Source organism: Neovison vison, chromosome 6 (assembly GCF_020171115.1).
Source record: "Neovison vison isolate M4711 chromosome 6, ASM_NN_V1, whole genome shotgun sequence".
NCBI classification, from domain to species: domain Eukaryota; kingdom Metazoa; phylum Chordata; class Mammalia; order Carnivora; family Mustelidae; genus Neogale; species Neogale vison.
In genome coordinates, this window is record NC_058096.1 from 201,929,659 (window position 1) to 201,954,610 (window position 24,952).

The window sequence follows — 24,952 nt, forward strand, 5'->3', positions numbered from 1 at the left end:
TTGAGGGCAGATGTCTTGTTCTCTGGGTATTGTTAGAGATGAAATGGTGCCTGGCATGAGGTAGGGGCTCAACAACCATCTTAAAGGGATGAGCATTGATTGCAAAGCCCAGAAGGCCCTGACCTCCCCTGCATTCCAGCAGCCAGACACCTGCCTAGCCTCTGGGTTCACCTACACCTGTCATTGAGAAGCCTCTCTGGGGACCACCCCTCCTCCCAAGTTTGGGGAGGAGCCGCTGTGCCTCCAGCCCTGTACATAGGAGTCCTGGCATGGACCTCCCAGTATGGCTCCCTCCTCCTAGTTCCCCAGTGCAGGGTCCTGCCAGCCAGTCCTGCTTTGGGCCAGTTCTGCAATGTGCATGCCGAGTTAAAATTCTAAAGCTGCTTTTCCTGTTTTAGGAACGTGATTCATTGCTTTCCTCTTGGTGGATGTGCGAGGACCTGGGCTAGAAGCATGTGGCGTGTCCCGCGAGGCTGGAGGGTAGGGCGCCTGGGACCCTGGGGAGCCGAGGGGCAGAAGCGGCCCCCCAGCGTCCGCGCGCTGGCCAGCGTGGGCTCCCGGAGCGGGGACGAATACAGTCACGTGGTGGTGGGTGCGGGCTCCGCGGGCTGCGTGCTGGCTCGGCGGCTCACCGAGGACCCCGACAAGCGCGTGCTGCTGCTGGAGGCTGGGCCCAAGGACGTGCTGGCAGGGAGCAAGAGGCTCTTGTGGAAGATCCACATGCCCGCGGCCCTCGTGGCCAACCTGTGCGATGACAGGTACAACTGGTGCTACCACACGGAGCCGCAGACGGGCCTCGACGGCCGGGTGCTGTACTGGCCGCGCGGCCGGGTCTGGGGGGGCTCGTCGTCGCTCAACGCCATGGTCTACATCCGCGGCCATGCCGAAGACTACAACCGCTGGCAGCGGGAAGGCGCCGCAGGCTGGGACTACGCGCACTGCCTGCCTTACTTCCGCAAGGCGCAGAGCCACGAGCTGGGCGCGGGCACGTACCGCGGCGGCCAGGGCCCCCTGCACGTGTCCCGGGGCAAGACCAACCACCCGCTGCACCACGCCTTCCTGGAGGCGGCGCAGCAGGCCGGCTACCCGCTCACCGAGGACATGAACGGCTTCCAGCAAGAAGGCTTCGGGTGGATGGACATGACCATCCACCAAGGTAGGGTGGGCTCCCCTCCTGAGGCTCCCTGGGTCTGCCTCTTCCCCTTTTTAAAATAAAGGAAGCTACACTCCAGCACAGCTCCATCCCTCCTGATCTCATCATGGTCAGTGAGGGTAAACAGGGGCTCCGAGGAGGCCCAGACAACCGAGGCCACAGGATACAGTCCACAGCCAGTGGGAAACAATTTGGAGACAGAGATTCTTGGGCATTCTCTAGGCCTCTGGCTCTGTTGTCTTGGAGAGCCCAAAGGGCCCAAAGTTGGAAGAAACTTGCAGATGAGGAAACTGAGGCACAGGGCACCACAGTGCCTTGCTCACAGCAGGACCGAGGCAAGGCCTGGGTTGATCCAGGTCTCCTGCCTGGCTCCAAAGGGTTCTCACCCCATTATTAGCTGCTCCCGGTCTGTCATCCTGTCCAGAGCGGAAGAGGTTTTCCCACCGCTAATGGACGTGGACTTCGGGACGCCTGGGTGGCTCCGTTGGTTGGATAATGGATGTGGACTTCAGTCCAGCGGGGACTTGTGGTCTCAGCCTTCCTTCTGAGGCAGAGCTCAGTATTCGGGGAAGGTCAGCCCCTTTCCCTGTGCAGGTGCTGGAAAGGGGGGCAGGAGCTGTGCCCGATGTCCTTGCTCTGTCCTGCAGGCAAGCGCTGGAGCGCCGCGTGCGCGTACCTGCACCCGGCACTGGGCCGCCCCAACCTCACGGCGGAGGTGCAGACGCTCGTGCACCGGGTGCTGTTCGAGGGTACCCGCGCCGTGGGTGTGGAGTACGTCAAGAACGGCCAGAGCCACAGGGTGAGTGAGTTCCCGCCAGACCGGGCCGTGCACATGGAGGGGGATGAGTGGTCCTCCCCCCCACCTCCGGGGGCTGGTGCTTCGGGCTCTGATCCCTAGGGCCTTGGGGAGGTGGCCGCCCGGCGGGCAGGGAGCTGTCAGGCCAGCCACATGCAGAGAGCCTGTCATGGCCCCTGTGAGCATCTGCCCCTCCTACCAGAGCAGCCCCCCAGGTTCCTTCCATACCTTTTCAGAAATCGCTGACTTTAGTAAGACTTAGTAATAAGCACAAATGTGAACCTACTCCCTGTTGCACACCACGGTTTCCTGCCCCATAGTGCGTCAGGATTGGGCCAGGGGAAGGGCCGGCTCACTACTGCTGGATTCACACCGCCTGTGCGTGCTCACTTTCACAGATGTCACTGGTCACTGAAGCTCCGTGCTCCGGTGTTTTAAGAGCATTGTGACGGCCTGGCTGTCACAGGACGGGTCATGGCGGAGCTGTGCCTGCCCAGGGCTCTCCTAGAGTGGCCTGCTGAGCATCCTCGGCGTGGGACTGGGCTCCGAGGCCCCGTTCTCGGGGTGCTGCCTGGTTTTGCCGGAACTGTGACCTGTGCATCTTCCAGGTTTACGCCGGCGCGGAGGTGATTCTGAGCGGGGGTGCCATCAACTCTCCACAGCTGCTCATGCTCTCCGGCGTCGGCAACGCGGATGACCTCCGCAAGCTGGGCATCCCGGTGGTGTGCCACCTGCCCGGTGGGTTCCCTTCTCCCCGCTCCTCAGCGGGGCCCCTACTAAGAAAAAAGGGCTTAGTGGAGTTCGTTAGCGTGGAGTGGGGCGGGGGCAACAGTTCTTCCCACGAGCCTCAGTGGGCACCCCTACCCCCCCAAAGACCCCAAGTCTTTCTGTCGTTTTTTTCCCCCCCTTCCTTGGCACTCCTGTGCCCCTGGGAGGTTCTGCCCCTCCACCAGGGAGCAAGGCCTGCAAAGCCCGCTGGGCCAGGCGGCTCTGTCCCCAGGGCAGCCCTGCGGTGATAGGGGTCTGGGTCTTGGTTTTAAGTCCAGCAGCCCTCATGTTAAAAATGCCGGCTCGGTGCTCTGGGGCATGCTTTTCATGCTGAGACAATTATCACGGGCCTAAAATTGCACTTACAGTCTTTGATACCCATTAGGGCCTCTCACCTCTCTTAGAACCCAGCCTCCCCAGAAATGACCTTTTTTGCACAGAGGGTTCCTAGTGAGAGGTCCGTCAGAATGCTGGGATAGTGGCCTGCCCTGCGTCCACTCGTGCTCAGATGAGCTCACACAGTGTCTGCCCGGCTCGGCAAGGCCGGATCCCCTCCTTCCCCCGGCCAGGGGTACAGGTGGCGCCTGCTGAATGCCCGGGCCTGCCCTTGGGGAGGGAACTCCCTGGCAGGATGGCATCGGGACGGTTCCAGAGGGTGCCCTGGGAGTGAGTGACAAGGGCAGGTGGATTCGGCCGCCCGAAAAGCTGAGATTGGCTTTGAGCATAGGAATGGAGTCCCTGGCTGAGGCCCAGGGAAGGAGCAGGAGCTGGCTTGGCAGATAAATGGATGGGGGTGAGGGGACTTTTCAAAACCAGGGGATGTTGAGAGGCTGGTGGCAGGTAAGCCACCCTGAGAAGCCATTCTTCCTAGCCCCTCGGTCCCATTCCAGGGGTGGGCCAGAACCTGCAAGACCACCTGGAGGTGTACATCCAGCAGGCCTGCACCCGCCCCATCACCCTGCACTCGGCGCAGAAGCCCTTGAGGAAGGTCCGGATTGGTCTGGAGTGGCTCTGGAAGTTCACAGGTGGGCGTGCTGGGCTAGGGGCAGCATGGCCTCCTCCCTCCGGTGCTGTGAGAGGCAGCTCTGGTCTCAAGGCACTTATTTCAAGCTTGGTTCTGCCCTTTGCCTCAGCTTTCCCATCTGCAAAATGGGGATACAAAGACCTGTCTGGCAGGCTGTCGTGAGGACCAGATGCAGCAGCCCAGGGCCAGTCCTGGGTCAGATTCCTCAGAGCCCGGGTGCCCCTCTTCCTTACATATGGACAGGGTGGCCTTGTGCGCCGGACACCATCTGGGGTCCAAGGAGCCAGGAGAAAAGGCACAGTCAGCATCCATTTCTCACCAGTTCCCAGAGTCCAGCGTACTGGCCGGGCCAGGAAGTGGTGCGTGGAGACCCCCCTCAGCGTGGGTTTCTCACACACTCCTAGGTGCTGGGAAGGCAGGTGCCCTCAGGGAGCTTACATGCTGCTGGGATCTGTGGAAAGAGACCGCGTGAACGTGCTTAAGTTCTACGATCCGGGCATCAGTGAAGTGGAGGCTGAGAGGCAGGGAGACGCACAAAGGCCCCGGGTCTAGGCGTCGGGCATTGGAGGAACAGACGCTGGGCCAGGGAGACTGCAGCACATGGAGCAGGGAGCAGGGTGCGATGAAGATGCTGGAATCTTGAGGGCAGGTGGGGGCACCGCAGGGATGCCCCGGCAGCTGCCGGTGAGGAGGGTCTGAGTTGGGACTGAGGGAGGGGTGGGGTGCTGCTGCCGGGTAGATGGATCCCAGTAGATTTGTGAGCCGAAGTCAGGGAGGCTTTCTGAGGGCCAGATGTGGCGCAAGGAGGAAGAGGCAGAGGGGATGGCAGGGGCAGCTGGAATGTCTGACTTAGGCCTTCGGTGAAAGAACAGCCTGTGGGGGTGGAGCCAGGTCAGGAGAAGTTGGAGATCCCAGTGACACCAGGCCTCACAGGTGGTGGTGGAGGAGGAGTCTGGGGGACGGCAAAGCCAAAGCCCCTTGGCATGAGCGGATACTGGGATACTGGAACCTGTGGTGCTGGGCTCACCCACCTGAGGGAGAGATGTCAGCCTGAGCACTCGATCCCGGTGCCAGGACAGGGCCCGGAGGAGGGTCAAGGAGAGGGGAGGCCAGCCCACCTGTCCCGCCCTGATTCACTCAGCTGCCTCGTCCTCTTCTGGTCCTCAGGGGATGGGGCCACGGCGCACCTGGAAACAGGTGGATTCATCCGGAGCCGGCCTGGGGTCCCTCACCCGGACATCCAGTTCCATTTCCTGCCGTCCCAAGTGATAGACCATGGCCGGGTCCCCACCCAGCAGGAGGCTTACCAGGTGAGCGGGCAGCAGTCTCCTTACTGCAGCAGGGCCCTCGGAGGGGAGCCAAAGGAGCTTGTGTTCTGCCCGCCAGCTGCCCAGTGGGTCCTAGTGGGGAAGGGAGGAGGAGGAGCCTGGAATCTTCCCGAGGCCATGCCAGGAACGGTGTGAGGCAGTCCACGTGGTAGGTGGAAAGGTGAGACCTGCCTCAGCTCAGGGCAGATGCTTTAGGGATCCAGACTGCTGGAAACGGACAGAAGTGGCCAGCAGCCTGGGGTTTCCAGCTCTTAAAAAGTTGAAGACCATCAGGTAGAAAGCCAGGAAGCAGGAGTGATTGAGGGAGGTGTTTTTGTGATCACTTTTGGAAGGGGGGTAGAGGTAAGACGCAGACAGATGATAAAAGCGTCTGCCCTTAATGGGCTTTGGATGTGGAGCCCCATACCACGGGAAACTCCGGGGCTTAAGCTGCCAAGTCGGGAGGCTGAAGGAGGTCCTGCTCCCTCCGGTTCTTCTAGGTGCACGTGGGGACCATGCGGGGCACGAGTGTGGGATGGCTTAAACTGAGAAGTGCCAACCCCCAGGACCACCCTGTGATTCAGCCCAACTACTTGACAACAGGTAATTCACCACCCTCTTGGTCTCCCTCAGGCCTGTGCTTGCCAGGCCATTCATTCAACGAATGAATGAATGCCTTTATGAGGTTCGCATTGGTCTCTGAATCTTACCCCTGAGACGCAAGTCGCCCTCGGCCCCCCTCCCTCTGGGCTGTCCACTTGCACACACTGCTGTGTGTGTGCCCTGGGTCACTTGAAGTAACCTTGGGAAGTCCTTAGACACAGCAGGGGAGCGCTGCAGCTTTCAGAACAGTCTACCCGAAGATGCAAGGAGATCTGGCCGTATGCGTAGAGCCCACAGAGCAGTTGTGCTGCTGCTGCTTTGAGCACCCTCCTGGAAAAGGAGGTTGCATTCCGGGGCCTGCCCCTGCCCGCAGCGCAAAGGAGCGCTCCCTATCGCTCAGTAATGACTCGCGGCGCGTGCACAGCCATGATGGCAAGAGGCAGGCTGTATCCACTGAGGGTGCTGTTTGCCATCGGGGGACTCTGCTTGGTGGCAGTAAAAATGACCAGGAATAGGTGACAAACCACCTGGTGGCTCTGTGTCCCTGATGTTTTCCCCTCAGCACCGTGGTCTATGGGTCCACCACGGCCTTGGGATCAGAGGGCAGTAGGCACTGACCTGTGTCCCCTCGGGCAGCTTACCGGCCTATCCGAGTTCAGAATCCTGTGGTAGTGGTCGCCGCCTCACCTACCTCTTCTCGTTGACAGAAACCGACATTAACGACTTCCGACAGTGTGTGAAGCTGACCAGAGAAATTTTTGCCCAGAAAGCCCTGGCGCCGTTCCGGGGGAAGGAGCTCCAGCCGGGAAGCAACGTGCAGTCAGATGAGGAGATCGATGCCTTCGTGAGGGCGAAGGCCGACAGCGCCTACCACCCCTCCTGCACCTGCAAGATGGGCCAGCCCTCTGATCCCATGGCCGTGGTGGATCCACAGACCAGGGTGCTTGGGGTGCAGAACCTCAGGGTGGTCGACGCTTCCATCATGCCCAGCGTGGTCAGCGGCAACCTGAACGCCCCCACCATCATGATCGCAGAGAAAGCAGCAGACATCATCAGGGGGCAGCCTGCACTCCAGGACAAGGACGTCCCTGTCTACAAGCCTGGGACCCTGGCCACCCAGCGCTGAGGTCGTCCCTGCCCCAGAAGCCTCCTGCCAAGCCAAGAAGGTCAGCACAGCCCCTGTCCCCTGTGCCCTTTCCTGAAACTGTCTAGAATGTTAATTACAGTTCAGTGCTGAGAATGTGACATTTCTTAGGCTGGGAGACCAGTATCAGACAGCGAAGCAGGTTCCTTTTCCCCAGCATTTTTCTGCAGGCTGCCCCCCAACCTCCTGAAGGGGCAGTAAAAGGGACTGGGGAAGGGGGGCTGGCCAGTGGAGGAGGATGGCTAACTCCAGCCACGGCCTTATCTTCTACTCCACCGCACTCTGCAACCCTGGGTCCTGCTCAGATTTAAAGGAAGTGGTTCTCTCCCAGGCCTCCCTCTTAATTAAGGCAAGCCACTGTGGGAGCGGGGTGCTGTGCGCAGAGGCTAGGTGCAGGCTGGATGGCACGGGAGGCATCTGCCTCAGGCCGCCAGCTGCTGAGGCCCGTGCCTAAGCCTCCAGCGTCTTTGTTCAGAGAGAAAGCTGCCTGCCTGAAGAAACACAGGCTTCTTTCTCTTCTGCTTCTTGTGTCCCCTCCCAGTGGGGTCACTCTGAGGCCCGCCTCTCCGATACTCTGGTTCTTATTAAACACAGCCCGATTTCTGGGCCTTATTCAGAGAAGAGTCTGGAGAGTCTCTTTATTGCCATAGGTTTCCTGATTTAGCATTTTAAACTATTTTCCTGTTACCAGGGAAACCTAAAAACCTAGAGCAAACCCGAAAGACCAGACCGCTGCTCCAAGCCAAAGCAGCTAGCCCAAGAGGATGCTTTTCTGTCAGTCTGGGGAGATGACCCACCGGGGGCAAAGCTGGCTGATTCGTATTCAGCCGCCGTCCACGGGAGCAGACTGGGATCGAGCTGAGGCTGATGGAAAAAGCAGTCGAGTCACACTATACACCTGATCCCATGAAAATAAACTGGCAGAGACTGGAGTTTGGCGGGGGGAAGCCAGATACAAGTGGCACTTAAAATAGTTCTTTGATCTTTAAACTTCCTGTAATTCAATAATGTAATCCAGTAACCGGTATTTGAATGGAGAGGACTTAGCCAGACTGTTCTTAGTAGGTAATGACAACTAAATGCATTTTGGATTGATTTTTCTGAAGATTTCCAAGGCCACCATCTGCGGCAGGGGAGAAGAGACTTGTGCTCTGGAAACCTGCCCCGAACAAGGAGGGGAGGGAAAGGGGGCATTCCAGCCTTTCCCCAGGATCAGAGTGGACTGAGATAGCTTGGAGGCTGGACAGCCATAACTTGTGTTTGTGAGAAAGACCTTCCAGAAAGATGGGAATCACACCTCTCCTTCCTTTACAAATTTAAAGGCGCTCTGGTTTCCTCTTACCTGCCTCTTGCTTTATTGTCTGTTCCAAGGGAGGGTCTAAGTTGGCCAAGAGGATTTATTTCTCCTAGAGACGTTCCCCATCTGCCCCACAGCCGTGGTCCACAGCCACCATCCTCGGGGTCCCCGAGCCACCTGCAGGGATGAAAGAACAGTGGGGCAGTGTGGGAGCCAAACCCCCTGCGTGGAGGGCCAGCGAATAGCAAGTTCAGTGGGTGGAGGGGTCCTAGGCCTGAACGTGACCTTGTGGACCTTCTCTAGTGTGGGTAGGCCACGTGGCCGAGCCGTGGCTTTCCGCCGTCTCTCCGCGTGCTGTGGTGGTGTCAGTCTCTGAGACAGGCGCTGGTTTGCTACTGCGTCTCTGCATCGTCACACAAGCAGAATGACCTGTCGGAGGAGGTGTGTCAGGCTGTACGGCCGGATGACATTGGGGCCCCTCCCCCACTCTTGGCCACTGAGCCTTGTTCCACCTGCAGAAATCAGTCTCAGAGAAGACGGTGCGTGTTCCATACCCAGGCCCCATGGAAGTCAGAGCGGAATGCTGTGCTGCTGGGGTTCAGCCACAGGGCAGAATTTTGAGTTTGGGGTGGCTGCTTGCTGGAGCCCTGACAGGTGAAGGGCAGCCATCTGGCAGAGGGGAACTATGGCCCGTGCCGCAGCAGCGGGCTGTCTCCAAGTTCCAGTGCTGTGAGGGAAGCCTGGACCTCAGAAAGAGGGCTGTTGTGGCTGAGGAAGCCAGAGAGGGGAGGAGAGTGCCCACTGGGCCAGGCAGCCCTCAGGGCACCCAGACACCAGGCCAGCCCTCTGTCCTGGGAGGAAGTTTATTTAAGCCCCTCAGCAAAGAGCCTGTGATACTAACAACTGGAAGTACTCTGTAAACAATGGTTGAAAAAGTATAACGGAGCCGTGTATGTACCTGGATCAGGCTCTGAGCACGGATCCCTTCGAAGAAGCCTGTGTGTTCCAGCTCCTGCACGAGCAGAAGGTTCTTCCTGGTCCAACCGGGGACAGAAGGCACAGGCGAGGAACAGCCCGCCTGTTCTGCGGCTCAGAACCAGGAAATGGCAGGTCCTGGAAGCCAGATCCTGGCACCTGGATGCGCCGCCTTTCTGCTTCCAGGGCCAACTGTGGGAATCCTCATTTCCATAAATTCAAAAGAGCCTCATCTCCAGCCAAACCCTGTTCCTCCCCACAAAGGCTGTTTCCTGTTTCCACCAACTTAACATCAGCTCTAATACCTACGTCCTTTTTTCTTAAGCCAGAAGAAAACGCATGCTCTCTCCACCAGCCTTGTCTTGGGAGCCGGACAGCCTCCCGGCAGCCTCCCTGGTCCTCTCCTGCCGCCGTCCCCACAGGGTGCCTGCGAGGCCACTCTCAGCTGGTGCTCCGGTGTTGGAGGCAGGGAGCCCGGGCCCGCTCCCCATCCTCCTGCCCGCTCACGTCCCCAGGAAGAAAGGCATATATATCCTTTTGGAGAAATAAAAACTGTCAACACAGGCAAGCCTCGGTGGTGTCTGTTTCTGAGTCAGGGAAGGAGCTGGAGCTCTGTCGCTGACCAGTTTTTAGAACAAACCTGCAGCCGATCACAACAGGGGAAACCTTGGTAAGAAAACACAACTGGCAAAGACACTGAACACCATAACATATAAACAATTTGAAGTAGAGTGCCTGGTTCCTTTCACAGACATGGGGTCAGCAGGGAGGCAAGCAAAGCCCACACTGTGTACTGAGAAGCTTCCTGGCCTCACAGGCTCCAAAATGTGGCAATAGAGCCACAAAGCCCCATCTGGCCCTGCTGCCTGGATAGAAATAGGAGAAAAAGCTGTTAATGAGGTTCCTGCTGGTTGGAAGTTCAAGCGGAGCTGCCCTTTCCATTTGTGGTATGAAAAACACAAAACCAAATCCACTATTCTTGGGGATACAACAAAATGACCTTTTTTAGGGGGAGGGGGCCGAAAAGAAGCAGCATTGCATCTTAAAACTTTCCCGAAGCAAAGGGTACACACCACCACCGCCCCATGGTTCGGTAACTTCAAACTTCTTTCAAAGAACAATTTCATGGTAGATGGGAGGTCGGACCAGACTTAACACGGGCCTATTAGGACTGGTGCAGCCTATCCGCAGGCTAGTTTGTGAGTCCTGATGGGGAGAGATGGCGGCCTGCACCAGAAAACCCCATCCCGGTAGGGCTGCTGCTGAGAAGCCACACAGTGAGAACAGTGCCCAACAGAGGTGATGGGGACGATGGCTTAGCCCTTTAGGAGGAAGCGTGCTCTCTGTAGCCAGTGCTGAGTGACCGTGGGCATCAAGGAGGGAGCCGTGAGGACAGCAGTAACACCGTCCCAGGACTGCCCTCACTGAGTGCCCCCCGCCCCCACCTTCTGCAGAGCTCACTGGTCCACAGCGGCTCTTTGCAGTGAGCACTCCCTCATACGATAAAAATTATTACACAGTTTTATTCTGAAGAACATTTTGCATTTTAATTAAAAAAAATTTATGTCAGGAAATAGTCATTTACAAACCTTGAAGTGTTTTTGCCTGGATCTGGAGTAAGAATGTCTTAAGAAGAGGTTTGTAAGGTCTTCATAACAAAGTATTGTTATTTACAAAAAAAAAAAAATGAAAAACAAACCCAAAATATTAACAGGTTGTCTAGGTAATATTTAAAAATTTTGAACCAAAAACTGATAATTGTCTTTTTTTTTTTTTGACCGCAGGGAATCCCTGCCAAGGTAACTTGACAAAGTCGGCATGATTCCTTGAACAGAAAAGGAAGCCTTGGTGGGTCTCGTGGTCCAAAAGTGGGTTTTCATCAGTAGTACAACCGGCAGTACAACCGGAGTGTGAGTACGTTCTAATGAAAACTTCAGCCCTCATTCAGTTGCATATAAAAGCCCTCAAAGAGAACACACAGTACAGCAGTGTTGTGTAAAAAGGCAACAATACGACCCAGACAGACCCAGCGTTCTAATCCTGCAGATCATCGCTTTGCCCCTCCGCCCCCCCTCCCAGCACCCCTGTTCAGGACAAGGAGCAACAGCGATCCTCAGGGAGCAAGAGCAGAGGAACTCCATCCACCTGTGCCATCATTTCGACACCAGAGATGCAAAAGAGGTCTTGTGGGGGCAGCAGAGGTGCCGCTGTGAATGCCACAGGGTCAGAGTAACCGGCTCGACCGACAGGATGAGCTTATCGGAGGCTCCGTCAAGTCAAAGACGGCTGCGACCCATGGTGGACCAAAGGTACACTATCAAATCCCGGAACTCTTGCCCAAAGCAAAGGCTGTAAATCATCATCTGGTATATCTCGTGTAAAGGTAGATTTAGAGTGACTCAAAATATTTTTAGAAAAAAATCTCTATAGTCCCGAGTTCTTTTGAACTTAAAATTTCATCCCCAGAAGATTTTCACGGAATAAATGAGAATTGGCTGTTTCTTCTACTTCTGTACAGCCCAAGTAAAAATGCTAATAATTTCTAAATTTCAGTGGGGAACTACAATTATTAGGACCCATGGATATTGCTGCAGTTCAAATACGGTACAATAATTACAAAATATAGACCATCTCTTTACAAATACAAATTATAGTATATTACAAGTCATGTACAGTAATCTATAATTTTTAAACAAACTAGCGTATCTAAGTTTACCTGGTTGCGAGTGCATGATTATTCCAGTTTACAGTTGCCCTTGAGCTGACAGTCAGAAACCGACTGAGTGACACTCTCTTGTAAACCGGGGTCACATAACAGAAAACCTTGTGTATAAGGTCCTGCTCCCCTCTCCAGATGACGGCTGGTAGGTAGGTCCTGATTCACACACTGTATTTCCAAACAGCTAAACAGAAACCAGGAAGCAGTGTATTTGGGGGGGAAAGGGTTTAAAAATGGATATGCTGGGCCCAGTGAACGTCTGATATGCTAGACCGATGGCTGAGGTAATGACACAGGTGTGGTGATCGTCATCACCTTGACCTTCCCCACTGTGCCAGCTGGTGGGTGGGCACAGGTGAAAGCCCCAGGGGCGTGCTGGAAAAGTGGGCAGGGCTTATCCCACCTCCTCACGGGTCCTCCCCTGAGGGCTCAACCTGCTGCTTCCCACAGCTGGGGCTGGGCATGGGTACACGGCTATCCCCTACCAGGTTTATGGCTTCCATGAGGCATGACATCACTTGTACAAAAGTCTAATTGAATACAGACTCCACACTAGTGCCTAACCTTTCCTAACTACGAGGCACTTTTTCCCTGGCCCTCCGGCATCCCACCTGAGGCCAGAGCCAGTCTGCCCCTCCCTGGGGGCTACAGGGTGGTGATGCAGATCATTTCATCTGCCAGGTCCTCCTCATCTCTTCCGGGGTCGGGCTCTTCATCACTGTAGCCCGGCCCAAAGTCCTGGAGCTCATAGTCCTGCCGGTGGGAGATGGGGCCCATGCCCCCGTTAGCCCGGGGATGCACAGTCCCGTTGAGCAGGTTGCTGGCTGCACTCTCCATCTCATCGATGGTCAGGTCACAGGCATCGGCTATTTCGTGTTTTGTTGCCGATACAAATTTTGGGTCCCTTGCATACCGTCCTAAGCCTTCAGATATCAGGACCTGTGCAGGACAGAGGATTGATGGCATGAATGCTTTTACAAGGCTCTGCCAGGAGAATGACAGAGGAGCCCCCTCAGGCACTAACCACAGGATGTGCTCTGGGGACTCTGCCAGTCCTGTTTGCTAGACCTCAGATGTGACAGTTAAATGTGAATGGCTTGGAAAGTCATGGAATTCGAACACTACGTATCGCCCAACGAGAGTGAGCCCCACTAGGGAAAAGGTTTCAGTAGGAGGTAGGGCTTTCTGCAGGCCTGGCACCTGTCATCCTAGGTCCAGCTCCATTAGAACGGGCAGTGGTGGTATTCTTACACTCACGCTATATGTACCATCTTTGCTTCCGAGGAATGGGCGTGATCCAGAGGGAGAGGGACCCAGCTTGACTCCTGAGCCTCACCCCATCCCCAGAACCGCCACGGCACTGGCCTGTCCCCCTCTCCTGTGCCCCGGAGCCTGCCTGTCCGTGGCATACTCACCGCCTCCACCAGGCTGTCTGCACTCCTCTGCTTGTCACTGTTCTTGTTGCGGAAGCTGCTGGGGACGGTCAGGCTGGCTGGTGTGAATGTTCGGTATGAGATGCCAGGCTCGTCCGTGTACCATGAGCTCCGGTGCAGGGATGGCAGGCTGCCGTTGACCTGGTCCAGGGCCTCCGGTCGCTCCACCTGGATCAGGGGTGCATAGCACGGCGTCCAGTCCCGGTATGGAGGAGTCGCCGGAGGGGTGGCCCATGACCGGGTTGAGTGGCTTGGCGAGTACTTCTGGGCTTTACTGGAATCCAGGCCTGCAACTGCCATGATCTGGGGAGAGACGAGAGGAGGCAGGGCCAGAGATCCTCAGGGGCGGGCCCGAGGGCTCCCCAGGCACAGCAAGCAGGAGGCACTGCTACACTGGGGTGGCCGCGGATAAAAGACAAGGATGTGAAAAGGACACAGGTAGTAAAATCTGGCTTCCTGGCAGACTGTTTTCCATTTCCCCGAATCCATAATGAACTTCTCATACCTGTTCCTAAGGAGGCATCAGCTGCTAATTCATGAAATTGTGGCCAAGCACTGGAGAATTAGAGAAGACATTCTCCCTGGGCTGCATGAACACACCACCCAGTTCATTCTCAGTTTAAATACAGAAGGACATATGGGGCAAACGAGTCATTCCCAGCCCTCAGAAGCAACACAGTTCTCTCTGCTCCAGTGCAGTTCACCACACCAGCCAGTACCCGGGCTGCTCTGTAGCTCTGGGCACCAGCTGCTTCCCCTGCCTCCAGCTGCCCCCTGGGCAGCCACCTCGGCGCTCCCTCTCTGCACGGAGGGCCACAACCAGAAGCCACAGCCACCCGAGGGAGGCAGTGCACACAGGGATCTGGCCCTGGGTGGGGGGGGGGCAACAGCAGAGGGAGGGGTGTTCGCACGCACGTGTCCCCCGAGACGTCCAGGCCTACTTGGTTCATGGCATTTGATGGCTGGGCCTTCCCATGCTTTGTCCTTCCACAACAAAGCAGGACACAAATAAAAACATAAAAACTGAAGGCAGACAAGAAGTTGGCGGAGAGACCTGAACAGAGAACACCTGAAATGGAAGCTAGTGCTCACGCGCTCAGGACGCCGGCGCTAAGCGAGCTGGGCAGGAGCCGGCTCTGCACGCTCACGGCTGGGGCTCCCCCCACACCCTCCGGCCCCGGACACACGAACGCAGTGGACCGCATCTCTGACATGCTCTTTTGCAGAAAGAAAAGTGCCTTATTCTTGCCCTTGAGGCAAAGCCCTGGTGAGAGGGCTGCGGCCCCACCACCTCTCTAGGCCCTGGGCTCCCTCCTGTCCAGCCGCCTCCCTGTGGCCGGGTCCTTCTCCCTGGACCACACTCTCCCCCTGAGGGCAGGGTTGGAGGCTCACCCACCCACGATGCCAGCACCCTGCCTGCAAAGGTCTCTACAGATGTGTCTTAATGAAGGAAGAACGTCTCTGAGCAAATAAAGGGCAGCACTGACGGTTCAGGACCAGGCAAGCGGGCACCACTCCATGCATCAGGGACTGTACCAGGCCCTGGAGAGAACACAGTGTGCACCACGGCCAGGGCCCAGCTTTGGAAGCTGGCAGCCTTGGGTTCGTTCCTAGGTCAACTGGTCACGCACCTCCTGTGGAGCTCAGGCATGTCACCAGCCCTCTCCCTGATATTTGCTCATCTGCGAAATGGGGCTCGTGACCATGTCTATTTGGACTGAACTGGAGTGTCTGTGAAGGCTCTTTTCTTCCCTCCTGCTACTGGCAGCCGGGAGGGGGGTGTCCCAAGGGCGGCCCCTGCACCGGCTGCCCCCAAGCCTGTGGGGTCCAGGCCAGGTGGGCCAGCTCACCTGTTGCTGCATCAGGTGCAGAGGCAGGGCTGTACGGCGGGGCACGGCGGGGGACGGCGGGACTTCCTCCTGGCTGCTCTGCCGCCGCAGGCACTCGAAGTTGAAGGAGGATCTCCGGTGGGCTGAGAAGCAAAGCACAGCAGTGGCTGTGAAACCGGCGTTCTGTAGGGCCCCTGGGGCTCAGGGTGGCTCCTGGACACTCAGCTAGGGGCCCCAGAGGAAGCAAGCCATATGTCCAAGGAAAAGCATTAGCAGGTAAGGTCTCAGAACTTTGGGAGGATGAAGAAGCTGCCTCACTGAGGGATGTTTTTAGTTAAGGGCAAGCTGGATTCTTGTAAACCTGGGGCCTGTTCTCATGAGGCGGAGCTCAAGGTTCTGGAGGGCAGCTCTTCTGACTGGATGCCCCAGCCCAGTACACACACTGTGGGGAACACAGCATTTCAGGTCAAGAACACAGTGTTGTTCTCGACTCCTGGGAACACCTGCTGCTGCCCTCTTCTCTCCCTGCAGGTATCCCAAGTGTTTCTGTGGTGCCTGGCATCTTGCTGGTGCTCCCATGCTTATACCTGCTTTAAGGGGAGTGACTTGCTATCAGCTCAACTATTAGAAGCAAAATCTTTCTTTGGGGAAGACCCAGCTTCTGTAGCACCAAAGGCAAAACCAGAAAAGAGCACCATTAGAAGTGCCTCGAAACGGAGGCTCATGCACAGCCTGAGCAATGACAAGAGATCCCAAGTTTGTGGCTTAATGGGACACAGGGCCCAGGTGGTCAGTCCGAATTCTGGGCCCCCAAGCACAGGCCAGAGGTCCCCTGGGAACAGGTCCACCCTCAAGGGTGCTGGCCCTACAGACATACGTGGGGGCCTGACAGTTTGCAAGGCAGGAGCAAGGGCTCTTCAGCCCTGTTCCTAAGATCCCAGGCATTTCTCATGCCCCAGCAAAACCCCACACCCCCGATTCCTATACTGGAAAGGTGCCGGGGTGAGCCTCCCAGGCTTCCTGGGGATCACAGGAAGTGGCAGGAACCAGGTTCTGGGAGAGATCTAAGCTAAAAGTGTGAGAAGACTGGGCCGAGCCCTTGGCTGGCCCTGCCCAGTGCAGATAGAAGAGACAGGCAGCCCCAGCCAAGCAGGCTTAAGGTGTCCCCTGGGAGGTGTGCTGGGCCGCCTTTGCCTCGGTGTCCCACCTCAGCAGGACACAGCTGCACAACAGCTGCTGTCCTCATGAGACAGCCGGGCCTCTCCCGTCGGCATACTCTCCATGGCCCTCCTAGGGCCAGCGGGCCAGAGCCAGGGGCTCGGAGCCCACAGAGGAAACCACCATCTCTCTCATTCGGGTAGTGCCGTTGTTTTGAAAATCAGTCCGTGGATACACCCATCATCTCACCGGCTGTGCACAACCTATTCTGACAGAGGAGATAATCCCACCATTGCTGAAAACACAGGCGGAACACTTCACCTTGCCCCGCCCAAGGTCTGAAGTGATGGGCAGCAAAGCAAATAAAATACGTTTTGTTGACTTGCCCTTACAAATACAGAGGGCATCTGCTCTGGCCCACTCTGGTTCCTCACTTCGCTCAGTGGTGCCCCGAATGGTGGGCATTAATGTGGCCACCATGGGGGACCTAGGGAGGGTCCAGGGAGGACAGGGCACTCCACGGACGAGGGGCCTCTGCTGGGCTCACCTGCATGTTTCATCTAGTATTCTGCGAGCTCAGAATTGCTCTGTTCAGCAGCACGTGTTTGGGGCTGCAGAATTAAATATTAACCGTGGAAATGCGTCTAGTGAGACTCCCCAGCGTGTCTGTGACCACAGGAGAGAGGAGGGCCCCAGGCACCACCCAGCTGGATTGGTTATGGCACATGGAGTCAGAGGACTCAGAGACAGTGTGTCTTGGCTATTTCTGGTTACTGATTAGAGTCCTGCTCAAAAATATGCTTCATTCCTCAGAAACACCAGGAATAGGTATCTTTTAACCATCACCAAAATGCCCCCAAGTGCAAAATCCACCTGCCTGGCCAGAAGCAGGCAGGGGCCACAGCTTCATTTCTTACCCAGGCCCAAGTCCCTCACTGGGGGGTGAGCTACACTTCCTGCAGTCCTACTTAGGCCACCTGCATAAGAAAACCAGGTGGGGGACAACTGGCCCCCTGCCTTTTCTCAGCAGGATGGGACTCCTCCAGCCCCAGGATCAGGGCACTGACCCAAAACCTGCTCCATAAGCAAGGGCACTGGCTGACACATGGCGAAGATGGGGGGGTGGGGGAGGGGGGCCCCTCAGAGGTGCGGTGGGGGGCTGTTGGTGGGACAGGCCTGGGCTCAGGTCCAGCTCTGCACAGGGGCTGCTCACTTCTGCCCTCTGAGGGTCAGTTACCCGGTCCACAGAGAGGGCCTGACAACCCCACGCCGCACATCGCGCCTACCCCGCGTGATGAACCCCAGGCTCCAAGGCAATGATAATGTGCACAAAAAGTCCCTCATCGGAGGGCATGTACTGGGCACATTCAGGACCACATGCTTCCCTCCTCTGTGCTCAGAGAGTTAAGAACGGTGACGAAGTGGTTTGAGCTCAATCACGTGGGACACGGATGAGAAGGGAAAGCCGATACTGATGGGGTCTCCAACCCCATCTGGTCTTGCTGGTCTTGCAGACTGACTGTCCCTAGTGCAGTGAGACCACACCTGTCACACTGTTCTCTGGGAGGCTTCACCCAAAACAAAAAATCTGGCCTCACATGTCGGGGTGGGAGGTAGTAGGCGTCTCCTTGGAGATCTCCGGGAATCATAGCAAATGGGTGAGTCCTCGTCCTCCAAGAAGCCTTGGGGGTGATGGTAGCCTCGGGGCCGCTCAAAGTCCCAGCTGCCGCCAGGGTATCGGCTGTAGTAGCTGTAGTTTTGCCTGGGGGTCAAAAAGGCCAGGAGAAAGGGTAAGGGGCACATGAGACCTTTGTTAACAAGTCCTCTTAGCTCAGACACACCCATGGTCACAGTCCCCTCCCCAGCTTTCAGACACCCTGGACTGGCTGAGAGCCAGGCAGTCAGTCCTTAGCTTCACAGAAGATTCGGAGCTTTGGGAGAAGCTGGTCTGAAAAGGCAGCCCCCACTCTGCCTGCCTCTGAGGCAGTCCAGGTGTGGTATCGGCGGGCTCCTGCTGCAGAGTGCGAGGGGCAGGAGACCGCCAGGCCTCCTGATGTCAGCCTGAGCCGCAGAGCCGCTCACCTGCTCCCGGTTGGTGAGCCGGCATCCTCATAGCTCTCCTCACCGCTGAAATACTCCTGCTCTTCCAGGCACCGGGAGTCCCTGAAGTAGCCACAGATCTCCGGATCTTCCCGGCAGATAGTGGGGAACTGCTCATCCCCCGAGTCAGACCTGCAGTGGCGAGAGAAGGCCCAAGGACCTGAGCACCCAGCTGGGCCTCAGTGCGGGGCTAGCACCCCTGCCCCATGAGCCCCTGGCTCCTCCCTGGTGTACCTGGGGCTGGACTGTTAGGCCCCTGGTAGCAGTACTGGGTGAGCATGTGCGTGTGCTGGGAGGGGGTCACTCTGTCAGTAACTTGCACATGGGTGCCCATGCCAAACCACTGTGCCCAGGGGCCATGGAGCCAAAAGAGCGGGTGTCATTTGGAGAACAGAATAAGGAAATGAACCTAGAGGCCTGCAGCAATCAGCAGTCACGGGGAGAAGACACTGGGCTCCCAGGCCAGCTACTCTGATCCCTGCTCCTTCCTTCTCTGGCCCATGTGACTTCAGGGTCCAGAACAAAGAGGCTCTCTGACCAGTCTCCCACTAACTCTGACCCAGGAGATGCGACGGGAGTTTGGTATAGTGTCTCTGGGGAGACTCACAAGGGTGACACCTGCCAGGTTTTCAGACAGCCCTGCCAACACGGCAAGACTGTCCTGCTCGCTCCCTGAAAGCTGCTATCCTGGCCTCAGTCCTCAGGAAAACCAGCCAGGCTCTGTCACATAGACTCTCTCCCAAGAGAGAGGACTGTGTTCCCTCCAAGTTCTTCATTCTCTCAAATTGGTGCTGAGCAGCTGACTACACTTGCTATAATTAAACCAAGAGACCCAGCCTCTCCATCCCCAGCAAAATGATTGTCCCACTGACAATTCAACCTGGTCCAGCAAACACACAGCAGGACTCAGTGCACGAATGTGGAGGGCTACATGGGAGACAAAGGAGAAGACCCCGTCTCCAGTCTTCAGGAGGTTGGGGTCACACTTTCAGGAAGCCCCCACAAGAGGCTTGAACGCTGCCAGCAGCAGGCAGGGCCAGCCTCCCGGGCCAGGTGCCCAGAAGTGTGCCGTGGACTCCCCCTACATGGAGGTCACGAGGCGTGCAGGGGCTAGCCCATGGGCACATGAGCATGTAAACACCAGTCCTTGGAGGATGACACAGCCTATGCACAGAGGGACCGAAAAGCTCCTTTGCTTAGAAAGAATCAACTACTGGGGCGCCTGGGTGGCACAGCTGGTTGAGCATCTGACTCTTGGTTTCCGCTCAGGTCATGACCTCAGGGTCGTGAGGCAGAGCCCTGAGTTGGGCTTTGTGCGCAACGAAGAATCTGCTTGAGTTTCTCTCCCTCTCCCCCGGCCTGCGCATGCTCTTTCTCTCTAAAATAAAATAATGAGATCTTAAAAAATGAGAGAAAGGGCGGGGGGAAGGAGCGGAAGGGAGGGGAGGGGAAGGTGGAAGGAAGGATGGAAAAAGCAACCCCTCTGCCTCTGGAGTCCACAGCCCAAGCTCCACTATCCTATCAGGCTGTCACCTCAAGGGGGGTTCTCAGCCTTCAGCACTGAGAGGCCCGTGGGTTACACTCACAACACAGAGCATGCAATGCACAGACACAGGTGATGAGCACATACCTAATGTAAGTTTCATAATAGCGGGTTCTATCCAGGAAAGGCATAACACAGGAGGGAGGGAGGGAGAAGATAAAGATTAAACATTGCCAGTGAAATTTGAAATGCAGATTATCAGGCTAGTTCCTAGTGCAGAGGTCAGCAAACTACGGTTTACAGACCATATAGGGTCCACGAGCTACCAACAGTTCTTACACTCTAAAAGGACTGCAAAGAAAAAAAAAAAAATCAAAGGAAGAAAAATACTTCATCGCATGTGACCTTGGGAAGTTCACACTGCAGTGTCCATAAAGTTTTCTTGGGACACAGACACACTCACATGCCTACACAGCGTCTATGACAGCTTTCCCTCTACAACAGCAGGGCTCAGGTGCTTCAGTGGAGCCTGTATGGTGCCCAAAGCTTAAAGTATTTACCCTCTGGCCCTTTACAATGGTTGCCAGCCCCTATCCCAAGGTATGTGGTCACCACTGGGGAAGGTAGAGTTTACAGCAACTGATGCTGTCTTAAAGGCCAACACCTTTGGCAGGACACAGGGTGGCTGGTGGCACTTGATCCTTTGGGTTCATCACTGGCTCCCGGCACTCAGAGGTTTGAGTGCCCAGGCCCCCTGCGCATCTCCCATGCGTGCCAGGGCACAGGGGAGAAAGCAGCGCCTGGGGCAGACGCTGTATCACCATGTGCAAACACACTTTAAAGGTTACCTTTTAACACTGGACCTTCTTTGAGGCTCCCGATCATGCTTGTGGGAGGAGTGATGCCCATTTTCAGACATATGCTCAAGGTTCCCAATGCTGGGCCGCTTTCCAGGGACAGCTTTGGACATATTGGCATTATTGAGATTGGCATTTGTTGAGCTGGGAGCTTGCTTTCCTACGGAATTATGGTTATGATGGCTATGACACCCCGAATTTCCTGCTGGAGGAAACAGCGGTCTCTCAGTATCACTTGCAGGTGGAACTGAAGGCCTTTGGACATGCAGGGGACGGTGGGTGGTATTGGTCTGCTGAAGGGGGTCTCTCCTATCACTATTAACATGATTGACATGGTTTCCAAGCAGGGCACCATTTCTCTGCAAAATAATGGGAGACAACACCAGGTAATTTAACAAGTATTTGATGCAGGCTAGCTTTGTTAGGTAATTCTTTTCTACACGAAACACAAACTTTAGGTAAGCTCCGTAGGATCCCTGTAAAGCAATCTGAGTGTCTCACAGATCAGGCCGATGTGTCTGTGTGGCAGCTGGCCCCCCTGAAATGAGGAAGGTTCCCGATCCCTGAGCTGGGGAGCAAGCTCCTGGCTGTCACACAAGTGTGCTCTTCCCGTCGCTCCAGGTTGAGGTGACTTATAGCCAGCAGCGCTGGCTGGCAGCCCCTAGCGGTTGAGGCTGGACAGGAGGCATGCTCTCTGGGCTGGGGGGGCTGAGGGCCGGCCCAGGGAAGAAGGGGGTCACACAGGCAGGCAGCTGCTAGCAGGACCCAGGAAGCTCAGCCACACTGGCCAAGCGGCTGTGGCCAGGCTCCTCTGAAGCTGCCAGCATGGGACAGAGTGGCCAGCTCAGGACGGAAGCAGGCCTGGCCCTAGAGGAGGTGCCGAAGGTCTGCTGTGGGGAAAGCATGGTCCGTGAGCCCCTCTAGGCCCGGGGGCTGGCGTGCATTCTCCAGGTTCTTTTGTGGATCACCGACTCCCCAAAGTGAAGTCCTGCCCCGCTATCTCCAAGTGGCCAGTGTGTAGCTAGGCGTGGAATAATTACTTTGAATACATCTTCTTCTTCTTCTCGTTTTGTTTCCTCCGGCTCGTCATCTTGCAAATCACATGATATAGCACGCCGGATTTCTGGCCCAATGTCATGCAGTGTCCTTAATCCTGCCTAGATCAACAAAAATGGCAAAACGGATTAGACAATGTGGGTGTGCTGGGCCCGGCCTGGGTCCTGGCTCTGTTCCTGCCTGGTTCAGCTCTGGCAAGGGAAGCTTTCTCCAAAGGGCAACCCACAGGAGTGACTACTCGTGTGAATGTAACCGAAGGGTCCTCGAAGCCCCAGGGTTGAAGGGTATGGTCAGGAGTTCCAGACGGTCCTAGACTTGAGGCTCCGACCCAGCCACCTCCTTCTCATGTAACCCAGCTTGCAGGGGCAGTGTCTGCCGTGGCCAAGAGCACATGCCCATATCTAAATGACAGTCTACAGAAGGAGGGCCTGCAGAGTCCTCTGACAGAGCCCCAGAGGGGGCCAGGAGCACAACCTGGGCCACTCTATGGGGAGGGTGGCCAGGACTCACTCGCCATGACCTAAGTACAAGTGTGAAGGGGCAAGGAGACCAAGCAGCCAGCAGGGCCACCCGTACTGCAAAAAAGCCATGGGAACGAGGGCGTGACAGCACACACTGCAATCACCAGCACATTCAGGACCATGACGGAATGGGTCGACACGCACACAGACCCAGGCCACTGTGCAGCGCCAGCCACCGTGGCCATCCGTGGTGCCCTGGCCTGGAACCCGGGGTCAGGCCAACAACTTGCCAACAGCCGGATCATCTTCTTGAAGACCACAGCACACTGGAAAGGGCTCACCAGCCTCTGGAGGCTGTGCGGGATGACCCCTCCAGGCCCCTCGCTCACATAGTCCTTTGCCTGAGACCCTCACCAATGGCCTTATTTACACTGGGCCCCAGGTTCCACCCAAACAGGGCCTGGGAGAAGCCCTCCCATTGTCCCCAGCTTTGTTGGGGAGACATCAGAGAGGCTTCTGCTACACAGGCAGAGGTGGAGTTCCCGGCTCCGAGACAGTTCTGTTCTGACCATCAACTTGAAGAAAAATAGCATGCTGACTTAAAGACTGATAGGGACACTACAGCCACTTTACCCTTTTCCACAAAAAGACTGGCACCTGAAAGAGGTATTTCCTCCCTGCCACCAGGCTTAAGCCCCCCGTCCTAAAACTGGGCAGGACCCTCCCATTTGCGGGCAGTCCTTCTGCACCTCGGCAGCCACAGCGGAGGCTATCTGAACCCCGGCTGCACAGAGCTGATCTGTAGTTCACACTCCATCACGAAGATGCAGGGGACAACTGGGCCGGGAGGCAGGTGTCAGGGGAGGGGATCACGTCGCAGCCCTTCCTTCACAATCCCCAGCAGTGGGGAGTGGGGAGGGGTGGGGGGAGTGGGGATGGTGGCCGTGGTCTGGCCAGGTCCCACAGGGCTGGCCCCCCTGGTGTGGGAATGCTCACAACTGGTGGTCTGCAGATGCCAGTGGTGGGGATGGTAACTTAGAAAGTGAACTCCTACAGGAACTTCCTAAGAGGTTCCTGTGAAAACCGCTTCCTCCTCCATAGGAGACAATGCTGTTAAAAACAGTACACCAGACTAGGTCTATTCTTTGAATAGAGGAGCAGGTGCAGGGGCGGGGGTGGGTGTCTTTCCATTTCATGAATTGTGGGTATGCAAGAGCTGCCTGGATTCACAGCTCTCAGGTTCCTGGCTAGGAATGATCTTGTTGAGGAAAGACACACATGTCCTGCCACCAAATCCGGAATAGTTCAGGGTATGGTCAGTAGGCTACCTTACTTTCCCGTCCCTCTGACCACAGGCATGAGCTGCACGTGCACAAGCATACACATACACACTCATGTAGGTGTGCACCTACACACACACACACACACACACACACGCTTTCCCGCTCTCAGGATGCCCAAGACTGTACATATGAGCCAGGGGAATCATCTGGCTTGGACGTGGACCTACTTGTCCTTCTCTTGTAAACAATGAGAAGGCAACAACACTAACGTCCAGTGGGGGAGAGCTCTTTCACACAGAGCTGCGGGTCTGTGCGGCAAGGTCCAGCCCCGCGGTGTCCAATAGCCTGCAGCTCATTCATTCAGTGTTTTCCAGAGCACAGCCATCAAGAGAAGATTAGCTAAGCCAGGGTTTCATTATCTGGCTTTGGATCACTGGGAGGAAAGGCTGGCCACAGGTCTGAGGCTCTCAATGAAAGACCAGTTTTGAGACACCTGCTGCTGTGTCTATAAGATAAACATAGGTGACAAAGCACTAAGTCAACGCCCCCAGGTAAATTATGTATATGAACCCATGTCATGAGGCACCAAGGGCTTGGAATACCCCTGAGTTTGGGAAAAAAAAAAAAAAAACCCACATAATCCTATTCACTGTCATTCAACAATTTGGACTAGGTCTGATTAAAAGAAATAGAAAACTATTTATTTGGATAATTTTTAACATCATCCTCTGTTGGCGGGTTGACATTTCACTGAAATACACATATAACATAATTGCGTAAGAGAAACAAAAACGGTCTCCAGCAGGTCTCCAATGGTACACAAGATCAGGAGAGTGTGGTGAACAGACACAGGACACAGAATTTGTTTGCAACATAAATCATGGAGAAAACTGAGAGGCAGCTCAAGAGGCCCCTTCTGAGGACAAAGAATGACAACATATTTATTAAAGAGACATCAGAGGCGGATAAAAAGCATCACACTTCCTTGACATGAAAGCAGAGGTTTAGAAATCATGGTTATGTTTTGCTCGCTCCACGCAAAAAGAAACACACCTTCTAAGAGTCAGGGATTGACCTGAATCTTTCACACGGGATCTGGGGAAGGATGGGGTGGCAGGGGCCGGGGGAGGCGGTGCAGAGGGGTGGTAACAGAGGCGGGTAGGGTGTCTGCAGGGGGTGGGGGTGGTGGTGCCGGGAGTGCAGTGTCTGCTGAGGGGGTGGCAGGGGTGGGGTGTCTGCTGGGGGAGGGGGAGCCCGAAGTGGGGTATCAGGAGTAGGTCGTCTGCCATGTCTGGGAAAGAGGGGAAAAGAGGTTCCCAAACTTGAACTGAAATGAAGCTTAAACACAGCACCCTGAATTTATTACATATCACAAAACATAATAATGAAATTTTTCTAGCACACATATCAAGCTAAAAGGTAGCTTAGGCTGCTCCAAAATTTCCATAGGCACGAGTTCTGATCTCAGAAAACTATCTTAAACTCTTGAAAAAATTACTTTTTTCC

General features: G+C 55.9%; 2 protein-coding genes across 12 annotated transcripts in view; one reads left to right on the forward strand and one right to left on the reverse strand.

Moving 5' to 3' along the window:
* Positions 1-438: 438 nt before the first annotated feature.
* Positions 439-11,574, forward strand: CHDH (choline dehydrogenase). The gene is made up of 8 exons (XM_044253383.1): positions 439-1,156; positions 1,801-1,952; positions 2,558-2,687; positions 3,608-3,742; positions 4,909-5,051; positions 5,549-5,651; positions 6,359-6,817; positions 10,852-11,574. Exons 1-7 carry the CDS (start codon positions 454-456, stop codon positions 6,775-6,777), a joined length of 1,785 nt encoding a protein of 594 aa, XP_044109318.1. The 5' UTR covers positions 439-453; the 3' UTR covers positions 6,778-6,817; positions 10,852-11,574.
* Positions 11,575-11,830: 256 nt separating this feature from the next.
* Positions 11,831-24,952, reverse strand: part of CACNA1D (calcium voltage-gated channel subunit alpha1 D) — a 301,488-nt gene continuing 288,366 nt past the window's right edge. For 7 of the 11 annotated variants that reach the window (XM_044253375.1, XM_044253372.1, XM_044253378.1 and 4 more), the window contains 8 exons: positions 21,687-21,803; positions 20,638-21,005; positions 19,937-19,963; positions 18,289-18,438; positions 17,805-17,968; positions 15,070-15,191; positions 13,202-13,522; positions 11,831-12,725 (listed from right to left, as the gene is read on the reverse strand). In XM_044253375.1, the coding sequence (XP_044109310.1) occupies positions 12,432-12,725; positions 13,202-13,522; positions 15,070-15,191; positions 17,805-17,968; positions 18,289-18,438; positions 19,937-19,963; positions 20,638-21,005; positions 21,687-21,803 (1,563 nt within the window). In that variant the 3' untranslated portion in view covers positions 11,831-12,431. Of the gene's footprint in view, positions 12,726-13,201; positions 13,523-15,069; positions 15,192-17,804; positions 17,969-18,288; positions 18,439-19,936; positions 19,964-20,637; positions 21,006-21,686; positions 21,804-24,952 lie in introns of those variants that run through there. The other 4 variants (XM_044253377.1, XM_044253379.1, XM_044253374.1 and 1 more) reach the window with 3 other exon arrangements.